Genomic DNA, 12,529 nt, shown 5'->3' with positions numbered 1-12,529 from the left:
CACAGCAGTGTTTAGTTGTATCTAATACTGAATATAGTTTCAGAAACTGTTGTCTGAGCCTTCATTTCTGCAGAGGCTGGCAGTGCCACTGTGACCAGTGCATTATGGAATATGACAATAAAGGATGCTTAAAATGTAATTCACCCTGTTTACCTGCTTTATCTGCTGTGATCACATTTTGAATAATTACTGTGATGTAATACATTTCTGTTCATTTTTCAAAGAAACTTGAAAATGAGCGTGAAAATATGGAAGACAGAACAGAAACAGCCATGTCGGCAAGTAAGTTATCAATTTTCAACTATGATTAACGTGTTTTTTTCTGTTTCATGTTAAACTTTGTAATGGAAGTACTTAACACAGCTAATATTTTTTATGACTACTGTAGTGCATATTGTAGAAGCAGGTATAGCATAAGTTATAACCTCTTATTCCTTATTTCAACAATACTGGTATATAATAAATTCAGTCCCCAAACCTAGGGAACTGTTTACCATTCCAACTATGGTAGTGTGTCTCAAGAATAAGAGTTAATGTAATTATTTAGGTCAAAGCTATTATATAACTTTAAATAAATATATACAACAGGAAAGATGGGACAATTTTCCCTCTTTAAGGTGAAACGTGTGTTAATGTGTTAATTGGGCAAACTTTGCAAATAAATGGCTAGAGTTTTATAAAAGGACAATATTAACTTGTATTTCTGATTGAGAAATTTACACCATCATCTGTTCTTGTCAAAAAGTTTATGTGGGGGAAACAAAGGATGGATATGTTAGAATTTTGGAACATTTAAGAAACTTATAGAAGAAAAGCTTGTACAGTTCAGTAGAAAGTCACTTCCTGGAAAATAATGAGATAAATATACTTTGTCTTATTTTCAGGGTTATGTAATTCATGTAGCTCTGTAAACATCAAAGAAATATTGCTATATAAGGAATATCTGTATATTTTATAGTTTAATACATTGCACCTGTGACAAACTGAAATGCTGCCAGCCTAGCTAGCTGGAATTTTGTAAATAATTATATGTCATTGAAAATGTTAATATGGTTTATATAGAAATGTGACACTGCCAGCCCAGCTATCTGGAATTTTGTAAATAATCATATGTCATTTGTGAGTATTAATATGATCCATGGGCTTGTCTTACAAATGTAAGAGAGCTGTATGTTATGTGGATATTAAACTAATGGTGCAGAAGTGTGTGTTGAACAGTATGTTATGCACTGAGCTTCAAGAGTGTAACCACAGTGTACCCTGCTGGAAAAGAGTAGAAATGTGTATAAATTATATACCTGTGCAGATGTGTGTTTTACTGGTGAAAGTTGGAACATACAGAGTTAACTTGCAAAACCTCAAGAAAATAAGTGGAAATTGTTTTATGATCCTGTTATCTCTGTTTCAGCTCAGAGCAGACACAATGTCTAGAGTTGAAGGTTTTCCTATCGTCCTGAAACATAAATAATTACTAGGTTTCAAATGTAAAAGTACTTAGCTGTTTTATGACTTCCAGTTCTAGGCAAACGTCTGAGAGATATGTACCTAAATTCTGTTTCTGTTAGCCTGGGAACTGAAGGCAGGTGACAGAGTGATGTCATACCAGCTAACCCAGCAGTAATGTGTATTATTAATTTAAGAACTATCTCAGATAGTGAGTCTGGGCATTTTGTATTTGTCTTTGGACCTGGAAATATCCTTTCATCAGCACTTGCCTTGCTAATAGTAAGTAACTAGATTATGCTGATTTCTCTTAGAGACACATAGGAATATAGTAAGATTAGTTTAGATGTCTTCTGAATTTATTTGAGACTGTCCAGCAATGCTATTTTAAAATATTTCCTGTGATTCTGAAGTCTGTAGTCACTGTGTTGAGTTATTGAATATTGTCTTCTTTTATTATTTATTATTAAATATATTTAAACCTTTTAATTGTGGCTGGTTTGTTTAGAGATATTTAAGCTCTCAGAGTACTTACATATGTATTTGGTGACACTGTTTAGGCCACTCCTAAATAGCCTTCACCTCGGTCACACTTACCATTTAGATAATAGTAACATTACACAGTAGAATTGGTCACCATTTGGGAAGGGCCTTAAAGTAGCTGATAATGGGTTCTGGTGGCAGTGATAACTATCTTATAGTCTGGGCAGAAGAGGACATAACTAGTGAACCTGTGCTAGCCTTTCCCAGGTGTGTGTTTGTGTATAAATCAAATCTCAAAGTGTGTGTGTGTGTGTGTGTGTGTGTGTGTGTGTGTGTGTGTGTGTGTGTGTGTGTGTGTGTGTGTGTGTGTGCACCAGCTACTTGGGCAGGGACATGAAGCACTGGTTGGACAGAGAGAGTACTGGGAGGACTTGGCTTAGAACCCTGGCTAAGGACTCAACTCTATAGCTGTGCCAGTTGGGAGTTTTACTTGTGATCTGGAGAAAGAGGGAGAAACCAGCCCCAGACTGACTATGATCCCTGTGTGCTCTTAAGGGAAATTGTACTTTACTGTGTGTGTGCTTGTCATCCTCCCAATGTGTACATCCCTCACTGGTGCCAGTGGTGAGGATTGAGGCTCCTTGATTATTGGGTCAGAGTAGGGGCATCACATATTAATTGGTGGCAGTGGTGGGATAGCCACATCACATCTTAATTGGTTGATAGTGGTGAGTTTGTCACATCACATATTAATTGGCTTGTTGTGGTGTGGATTTTGAATTACTGTAGCCTGTGTATAGTGATCACTGAAGGTGTTTGTACTCTCAGTCAGCCATGCAGTGAACATTCAGAGTTCATATCACAATTGTTTTATTTATTTTGTTAGCTTAGTTTGTCATGGAGAGTAGGCAAGCGTGTCAGCAGAGGAGTATGGCAAGCTGACAAGCAGCCAGTTGGCTGAGATGTGCCAGGCTAAATGACTGGTGCATGCCAACCTGACTAAAGCAGACATGATTGCAGCTTTAGTCACAGCTGCATTACAAAACAGGAACAAGGAGGACAATCAGACTGGCTGTGGAGATGTACAACACTCAGAAAATGGACAGCTCAACCTTTCCACAGAGGACTTAAAAATCCATCTGGCATTAAAGAGACTTGAGTTGGAGGCCAAACATTTGGAAACAGAAGCAGCAGAGAGACTGAGACATCTGCAGGCTGAGGAAAATGAGAAACTGCAATGTCTAAAGGCTAAGGAAATTGGGAAACTGCAACATCTGCAGGCTGAGGAGAAAGAGAGGCAGAGGCAACATGAAAAGGAGATGATGTCTCTTCACCAGTCATGGAGGTAATGGGGAAGGAAGGAAGTAACTGAACCCCAGAAGCAACAAAGGTCAGTAAATTTCTTCCACAATTTACAGAGGGGGATAATTTTGATAGTTTCATTCATATGTTTGAGAGGGTATATAAACAGTATAATGTTGACCAAGGGCTCTGGATATGGTTCTGCCACCCCCTTACTCCATGGTAAAGCTGTAACTGTTCTTTCCAAATTATCTGATGCTGATTTTTTAAATTATAATGTTGTAAATAACTGTTTGCTAGAATTTTTTAGGTTAACAACTGAAGCTTATAGGAAAAAGTTTTGTGAGCATAGATGCAAGGCAGATGAAAGTATGTGTAAATATGTTGCTGAACTAAGCATTTACTTTCATAGGTGGGTAAGTGGATGTTAGGTTACCACTTATGAAGGGCTGGCAGACCTTTTGGTGAGGGAAAAAGCCCTTAGCACTTTGGCTGAGGTCATGAGAATCTGGTTAGCTGACAGACAATGCAATACTGCAGATGAGTTGGGGAAGAAGGGAGACCTATACCTAGCAAGCAGGGCATCACTGCACAGGAAAGGCCCACCCAATGCTGCTCATGGGTCTAAGGGAACCCATGGTGGGTAGCCCAGACTGCCCCAACAGAATTCACCAGTAGCAGGGGAAGTCACTAGTCCAGGTACATGTCCAGGACCAAGGGTTAAATGTTTTAAATGCAATCAGTGGGGCCATGGTGCATATAGATGTCCACGGAGCCAAGGTGGGGAACAAAAGGTGGGTGACCCAGTAAGTGGGAATGACAAAATGCCAACAGTAGGTTGTCTCGAGATTATAAGGGTACCAAACTACCACAAGGGATTATATCCTATTTTAGTGAATGGGAAAGAAGCCATGGCTAAGAGAGACACCTTTCTAAGCATATATAGTCCAGTTTTCAGGTTAGTGCTCAATTCAGGGCTGTGTTACATGTTTCTGTGTTTGCCCATACTTTATTTGGATAGAAGGAAGTTTCTCTGTTCACTGTGAGAGAGGGAGCTTTGAGCAGCCTATCTGTCCCTGGAGGAGTGGTTCCAGCCCAGAAATTAGTAGTTTATTGGCCATTTTGGGCTAATTTCTATCTCTTTCATTTCCCTGCTATAAAACCCACATTTGCAAGGTTTTTGGGCTAGTATACAGCGCAGCAAGCTCCTGCCTGGTGCCCTGCAGAGTTCTACAGCAGCACAGAGACAAAGAAGAGACTTTGGAGTGATTAAGTGTCATTTTTTCTGCATTTTCTTGCTGCCTTTAGCTAATTCCACCTAAAATGCCGATCGTCTAGAGTTTCTGTGATTTAAAAAGCTTGTTTCAGCTACATATTGTACCTATTTTACTGCCTGCACTTTGACAAAGTTGTTTTTGTGTCTAAATTACCTGTTTAACTGTTGTAGGCTACACACTCAAGTGTGACAGCCATTTCTGTGCATTTAAAATGTTTTTTTTTTTATTGTATCTGCTTTACTTTCTGAAAAAAAAAACAAAAAATACAAAAAAATACTTTGTTTTCCCACCTTTCTAGGCTAGTATAGTCCAGTTTTCAGGTTAGTGCTGAATTCAGGGCTGTGTTACAAGTTTATGTGTTTGCCCATACCTTACTTGGATAGAAGGAAGTTTCTCTGTTCACCTGTGAGAGAGGGGAGCTTTGAGCAGCCTATCTGTCCCTGGAGGAGTGGTTTCAGCCCAGAAATTAGTAGTTTATTGGCCATTTTGGGCTCATTTCTATCTCTTTCATTTCCCTGCTATAAAACCCGCATTAGCAAGGTTTTGCGAGCCAGGCAGCACCGGTTAGCTAGGATATAACTATTCCCGGCTCCACAAAGTCTACTCTTCAATTTTTCCCTTGGAACTAGACAAATTTTCATCTTAAGCACTCAAACCATTCACGTCTCATTCCGGCACTTGCTCAAAACTCATAGCAAGCACTAATAAACCTTAGCACTAGACCCCCTTATACTGTAGAGAAGGACAAGGCTCTCTATTCGACCTTACCAGCCAATCAGTAAAACAGTTCACTGTACCTATCCAGGCATGTCCAATGGGCAGTTTCAGGAGTACTCTCTGGTCCAACTGGTGAATCTGGGCATTTTGAGGCAATGTTACAATTGCCTTATGTACACAGACAATCCTCTCCTCCTTCCACCAAACACTAATACATGCGAGAGATGCAATTATATAGCCAAACTGGAGGCTAAGCTCTTTCAACCCAAGACTGGACCAGGCAGTCAAGAGGAGAAGAGAATTACTTGCTTCACACCACCAGTCTCACATAGTCCTATGAAACCAGCACTGGCAAAAAACACACATAAATACACTAAAACATACTCGGAGGCTCTAAATAAAAATCTGCAAAAGCAACAGAGACCTCCAAAGCAGACATCCAAGCAACCTCCACCCCCCAACAATAATCATAATTTGTAATGTATAACATACTTATATATTATATATTTATATGTGTGTACACATTTTTTAGATGGGAGTTAACGAGGTTGTAGGATTAAATAAACAAAGATGTAAAGGAAGTTCACAGGAAAGAAATTTAACTGTAAATTATTATTATTATTGTTTTTTTAATGAAGGTGAAGTCACATGACTTTTAAAATAGTATTTAAAGGAGAGGAAATGATGTATTTTTTTGTATCTGAAGAAGTTCCGTGTTTTATTGTGAATAAAGGAACGGAAGCGCTTATACAGCCTTTCTTGGAACTGGTGTTGTGGCCTTATTTTGGAACTGAATCTTGTGCTTTATTTTGCAAAATAACATACCCAACACACTAGTAATAGGTGACTCTATAGTCAGGCACACTGATGTCGCACTCACTAGGCTGAACAAGGAGAAGGTTACTGTTAGCTGCCTGTCGGGTGCCAAGATCCGCCACATAACACAAGCACTCAGGTCACTCCAGAACAAGTACAGATACGACTTTGTCATTGTCCATGTTGGTGTGCATGACCTGAGCCGTACCTCCCTGGACTACATGAAAAGAGACATAGAGGAGCTCTTTGATCATGTAGCCCAGGCCGGTATGACCCTGACCCTGAGTAGCATCCTACCCTCACCAAGAATGATACCACGGTATGGAGAAAAAATTATCAATTTCAACAACTGGCTAAGCTTCTGGTGTCACTCAAAGGGGATCCAGTGTCTGTCAGCCTGGGATGACATGCTCGACAAGCCACGTTGCTTTGCTAGAGATGGCTTGCACCTGTCACCCTTAGGCTTTCAAATACTGGCCAAGGCTCTTGCCACCCCCATACTGCCTTTTTTAGGCAAGGCTCAAAGGACAAACCCACCACTGTAAATAGCACAAGTAACAAAAAACTGAGGGTAATGCTACTCAATGCCAGAAGTCTAAACCTCAAAATGCACGTACTCGACGCACTCCTCAGTATGGAGAAAATCAATATATGTGCAGTAACAGAAACTTAGTTTAAGGCTCCAGAGAGCACCCCAGCAATACCAGGCTACAACTCATACCATGCATTTCGGCCACAAAACCTGGACCAAAATACAACAGGTGGGGGAGTATCCATATTCATCAAGTATACCCACACCTCCAGGTTAGTGGCACAGCACGATGCTTCAGAGATCGTCCACGTGCAACTAACAATGGGAAAAACTGCTATTCAAATTATAGCTTGCTACAAATCACCCACCATGTCCCAGGACCCCCACTCCGCATTCCTGGAAACACTGGGAAGCATAAAGGTCCTGCCAAACACCCTGATATTGTGACATTAACTGGGAGAACTACTCAATTACAAACTCCCTTGCCCAACATTTCCTAGAATTTATAAACTCAAACGGCCTGGATCAACTGGTCAACACCCCCACCAGAGGTGACAACATATTGGACCTGGTCATCGCCAACATGAGCGACCGGTGTTCCATACCGGACGTCAACCCCTCATTGGTTAGTTGTGACCATAAACTAATCACTCTGGACAGCCACATTCCACCACCACCCCTGGTCAAAGAAACCACCGTGAAAAACTTTTCAAAAGCAAACTTCACGTTACTTAAGACTGAGGTGGGAAGTTTCAAAGCCCCCATGCTAAAGGATAATGCTGTTCAAGCTGCAAAATCCTTTACTAATGCACTCTACAGGCATCTACAAGGATGCATGGATCGTGCTATCCCAAACAAAACCAAGACTCTCTCCTCCAAGAAAAGGAAACCAGTCTGGTGGACCCCTGCCATAAACAAGCTATAAAATAGAAGGAGGAAACTAGTACAGAAAAGAGTAAAATCCCAAGAAGGGAAGACATCCCTGATCAGTATCAGCAAGAAACTATGTTCCCTCATAAAATCATCCAAAGCTAGTTTCGAAAGAAAAATTGCCATGGACTTCAAAGATAACCACAAGGCATTCTTTAGCTATGTCAAGAATCTAAGTGGCAATTCTCAGATCTGGTCAGAGTTAGTGCAGAATGGCACAAAATACACTGAACCAACCAATATAGCCAACATCCTGGCAGACAGGTTCAGTGCAAACTTCACCCCCCTTACCCCCAAAAGGGCCCATAACTATACCAGAAGAATGTAGTGCACCTGAAATCACAGACACTCAGGTTAAAACAGCCCTCTCCAAAGCCAAAAACACAGCATTAACAGGACTGGATGGTGTCCCAGGCTGCGTCCTACATGAGCTCAAAGATGAACTAACCCCTCACCTAAACACACTGTTTAAACTCAGCCTCTCCACAGGCTATGTGCCCACAGAGTGGCACACAGCAACAGTTATTCCGCTCCACAAAGGTGGAGCCACAATGGACCCCAGGAACTATTGCCCTATAAGCCTGACTAGCTTGGTCTGCAAAGCTATGGAGCACATCATCATGGATCTCATTAACAGAGACATTGGGAATCTCCAAACACTGGACCCTACCCAGTTCGACTTTGTTAAGGGCAGATCATGCCTCCTAAACCTGGTGGACTTCTTTGAGACAGTTACCAAGGCTATAGATTAGGGAAAGGTGGTCCATACAGCCTACCTAGACCTCGCAAAGGCCTTCAACACCATTCCCCACTCAGGTATTATAGACAAGCTCACCAGCCTGAACATAAACCCCTACATCACGAGATGGGTTGCCCACTGGCTCACAGACAGAACCCACATGGTAAGAGTTGTGGGAGCTAGGTTTGATTCTAAACCGGTTACAAATTGCGTTCCCCAGGGCTCAGTCCTAGGAACCCTCCTGTTCAGCATATACTTCTCAGAGCTACAGGCAAGCACATGAGGACTATGGCTGACCAAATTCACAGACGACTGCAAACTAGGGGCTATAATTGACTCTCCAGCTGACACAGACATCCTCCAAAAGGGTCTCACTGAGACAGATACCTGGTATCAAAACCATGGCCTCAAGCTAAATGCCAAAAAGTGCATAGTCATCCCCCTTGGAAAAAACAAAGTACCCACAAACTATCAGATAGGTGGTAGCCCCCTAAATACAGAAGACGTAATAAGGGATCTGAGGACCCAAGTAGATAGTAACCTCTCCTTTGATAATCACATTGCCAAAGTGATTAGAAAATCCTTCTGTACTGCCCACCTAATCACAAAAGGGTTTGCATCCAGATCGAAAGAGGTTATTGGGCCCCACTACGCATCACTCATCAGACACATCATAGAGTACAATGTCCCATTTGGGATGTATCTTACAAGACACCTGCAACAACTGGAAAGACCACAGAAGTACCTCACCAAGAGGATCAATGGCCTCAAGCAGATGCCCGAAGCAGCTCGATTTCAGAAACTTCAGCTGTACTCGGTTGCATACCGCCTACTCAGAGGTGATCTCTGCCTGACATACAAGGCCATGTCCAACCCAGAATTGATGGACATGCTCCACCTAAAGAAAACCATATCCCCTCAAGCCACACACTCCAGGGATCTAAACCTCACCACAACAATAAATAGGATGTGCTGGAGGGATAGATTTCGGTCCCAGAGACTTCCCATGCTCCGGAACAAGATTCCAATCTACATTAGGCAAAGCTCCTCGCTAACCCTCTTTAAGAGAAACCTTGATGAGTGGATGGGAAACAGAAAGTTTACCCCAGGGATCACTTCAATGGCTCTGCTGGACAGAGGCACAGGGAACTAATCTAAGGGGGCGGCGAAAGCCAACACATTCCAGCTAGGCTTATAAATGCCTTCAGGCAGATAGCCTAGTACCTACCTATGAACCTATGAACATGCTCTGACCTAACAATTGTGAAGCCTGCAATGGTTACAGAGGAGCACTACTTGCTTGGGCAGTCTACTCCAGTCAGAGCTTTAGGAGGGTCCCCATTCCAAATACCTATGACTAGGGGTTAAGCTTGACTGGGAGGGTGGAAAAGGAAGCAAACAAGTAGGTGTGTTTGAGGATATCCCTGCAGATGTTCTGATAAGGAATTATTTTGATAATCCAGTACCGTGTGTGCATGCAGTTACACACAGTCAGGCTTTGAGACAAGCATGTGGGTCTGGTAGCCTGGGGGTGACCCAGAAAGACCACACACTTGCAGCCAGGACTCATAAGGTGGTAACTTTAGGGAGGGAGGTACCCTGTAGCAGTGAGACTGAAGGTGTGCCACAGCTGCTTGTGGGTACTGATGTTACCTTGGACAGAGTGACTGCTAGGGCAGAGGTGAGTAGTAGTACCCAGGCTGACAGTGAGGCATCGCTGTCAGAGGATGCCACACTTCCTGTGGAAGGGGAGCTGGGAAGGGTTACAAAGAGAGAGTTGAGACAGGCTCAGCTCTCAGACCCTACATTGCAAGGCCTGAGAGAGGTAGCTAGTGAGGCACCTGAGTTTCAAGGGAAAGGAGAATCTTTATACTGGGACAAAGGGTTATTGTATAGAGAGTGGACTCCTGAGGGAGGGCTAGAGGGTGAGTGAATACAGCAATTGGTAGTGCCCAGAGCCTAACATCTGGCACTTCTAGCCATTGCCCATGATATTCCCTTTGCAGGTCATATGGGCATAAAATGTATGAAGAGATGTATTATGCAGAACTTTTATTAGCCTGGGATTTCCAGAGATGTAACAGGGTACTGCAGGACCTGTGAGCAGTGCCAAAAAGTAGGCAAGGCAGGAGACAAGGTGAAAGCTCCTTTATTGCCTTTGCCTGTGAATGAGGAGCCATTTCAGAGGGTAGCTATGGATATTGGGGGCCCTCTGAGTACCCCAAGTTCTACAGGGAAAAAGTATATCCTAGTGGTAGTAGATTATGCTACCAGATACCCTGAAGCAGTGGCTCTGTCCTCCATTGAGGCAGAAAACGTGACAAATGGTTTGTTAGAGATTTTCAGCAGGGTAGGTTTCCCAAAAGAAATACTGACTGACAGAGGTGCCAATTTCATGTCAGACCTGCTGGCTTGTCTGTGGAAGTACTGTGGGGTAAAGCACCTAAAGACTACCCCCTACCATCCTCAGCCTAATGGTCGTGTTGAGAGGTTAAACTCTACACTTAAGACGATGCTACGGGCATTTGCAGACCAGTTTAAGAGGGACTGGGACAAATATTTGCCCCATCTGTTGTTTGCTTACAGAGAGGTTCCCCAGGAATCCACAGGTTTTTCACTCTTTGAGTTGCTGTACGGGCATAGGGTGAGGGGACCTTTAGATTTTATTTGAGATGAGTGGGAGGTTGAGTGTGAATCCCACATGGAGTCTGTTGTGGCATATGTCCTAAACCTCAGGACAAGGCTTAGGGAACTCCTGGGCTTGGCCCAGGAAAACCTGTCAGTAGCACAACAGCAGAAAAAGGTCTGGCATAGCAGGAATGCTCATGCTAGACAGTATACTGTAGAGCAACAGGTAATGGTTCTAATTTCTGTCAGATACAACAAGCTGCAGGCAGCTTGGGAGGGACCCTACAAGGTGGCAAGGAAGGTCAGTGATGTTAACTACATGGTAGAACTGCTAGGCAGGAGGCAGGGGGCACAAATTGTACCATGTTAACATGATGAAACCTTACCATGATAGGGAGGCCCTTGTGCTAAGTATTGGCAATAGGAGACAAGAGGAGTCTGAGGGAGATCTATGGCTACAGGGAGCCAGACAGGAAAATCCCAAATTACTATGGTGGAGCCTATGGTTGCAGGTATATGACGGGACAGTGCAGCATGGCACAGAGGTCAGCAATGCCAAGGCAGCTGGAATCTCAAGACAGGGAATGGGCTAAGGTATTCCCAGATAGGCTCAACCCTCTCAAGCAACGTTTCTCAAGGGTCACTTGAAAAACTAGCTTGAGTTCTCGTGGTGGGCAGAAGTGTGACAAACGGAAATGCTTCCAGCCCAGCTAGCTGGAATTTTCTAAATAATTATATATCACTTGAAAATATTAGTATGATTTATACAGAAATGTGACACTGTCAGCCCAGCTATCTGGAATTTTGTAAATAATCATGTCATTTGTGAATATTAATATGATCCATGGGCTTGTTTTACAAATGTAAGAGAACTATATGTTATATGGATATTAAACTACTGGTGCAGAAGTGTGTGTTGAACTGTACATTATGTACTGAGCTTCAAGAATGTAACCACAGTGTACCATTCTGGAAAAGAACAGAAATGTGTATAAACTATATACCTGTGAAGATGTGTGTTTTAATGGTAGAAGCTGGAACATACAGAGTTAACTTGCAAAACCTCAAGAAAATAAGTGGAAATTGTTTTACGATTCTGTTATCTCTGTTTCAGCTCAGAGCAGACACAATGTCTAGAGTTGGAGGTTTTCCTATTGTCTTGAAACAGAAATAATTACTAGGTTTCAAATGTAAAAAGTGTTTAAATGTTTTACGACTACCAGTTCTAGGCAAACGTCTGAGAGATATGTACCTCTGACACAGAGGTACTAAATTCTAAGTTTCTGTTTACCTGGGAACTGAAGGAAGGGGACAAAGAGTGATGTCATCCCAGCTAACCCAGCAGTAATGTGTATTATTAATTTAAGAACTATCTCAGAGAGTGAGTCTGGGCATTTTGTATTTGTCTTTGGACCTGGAAACATCCTCTCATCAGCACTTGCCTTGCTAATGGTAAGTAACTAGATTACAGTGATTTCTCTTAGAGATAGATAGGAATATCCTAAGATTAGTTTAGATGTTTTATGTATTTATTTGGCACTGTCCTGCAATGCTGTTTTAAAATATTTCCTGTGATTCTGAACTCTGTAGTCACTGTGTTGAGTTATTAAATATTTTATTATTTATTATTAAATATATTTAAACCTTTTAATTCTGGCTAAT

General features: G+C 42.2%; 1 protein-coding gene across 2 annotated transcripts in view; it reads left to right on the top strand.

Annotated features, from left to right (window-relative positions):
* Positions 1–12,529, top strand: part of CCHR2.PART0H21orf58 (chromosome chr2.part0 C21orf58 homolog) — a 198,829-nt gene that overhangs the window by 39,949 nt on the left and 146,351 nt on the right. For both annotated transcript variants that reach the window (XM_044060559.1, XM_044060558.1), the window contains exon 2: positions 225–282. In XM_044060559.1, coding sequence (XP_043916494.1) covers positions 225–282 — 58 coding nt within the window. The remainder of the gene's footprint in view (positions 1–224; positions 283–12,529) is intronic.

Source organism: Protopterus annectens, chromosome 2.part0 (genome assembly GCF_019279795.1).
Source record: "Protopterus annectens isolate FY-2018-M chromosome 2.part0, PAN1.0, whole genome shotgun sequence".
NCBI classification, from domain to species: Eukaryota; Metazoa; Chordata; order Ceratodontiformes; family Protopteridae; genus Protopterus; species Protopterus annectens.
Note: the sequence above shows the minus strand (reverse complement) of the source record. Positions and strands in the feature narration are given on the sequence as shown.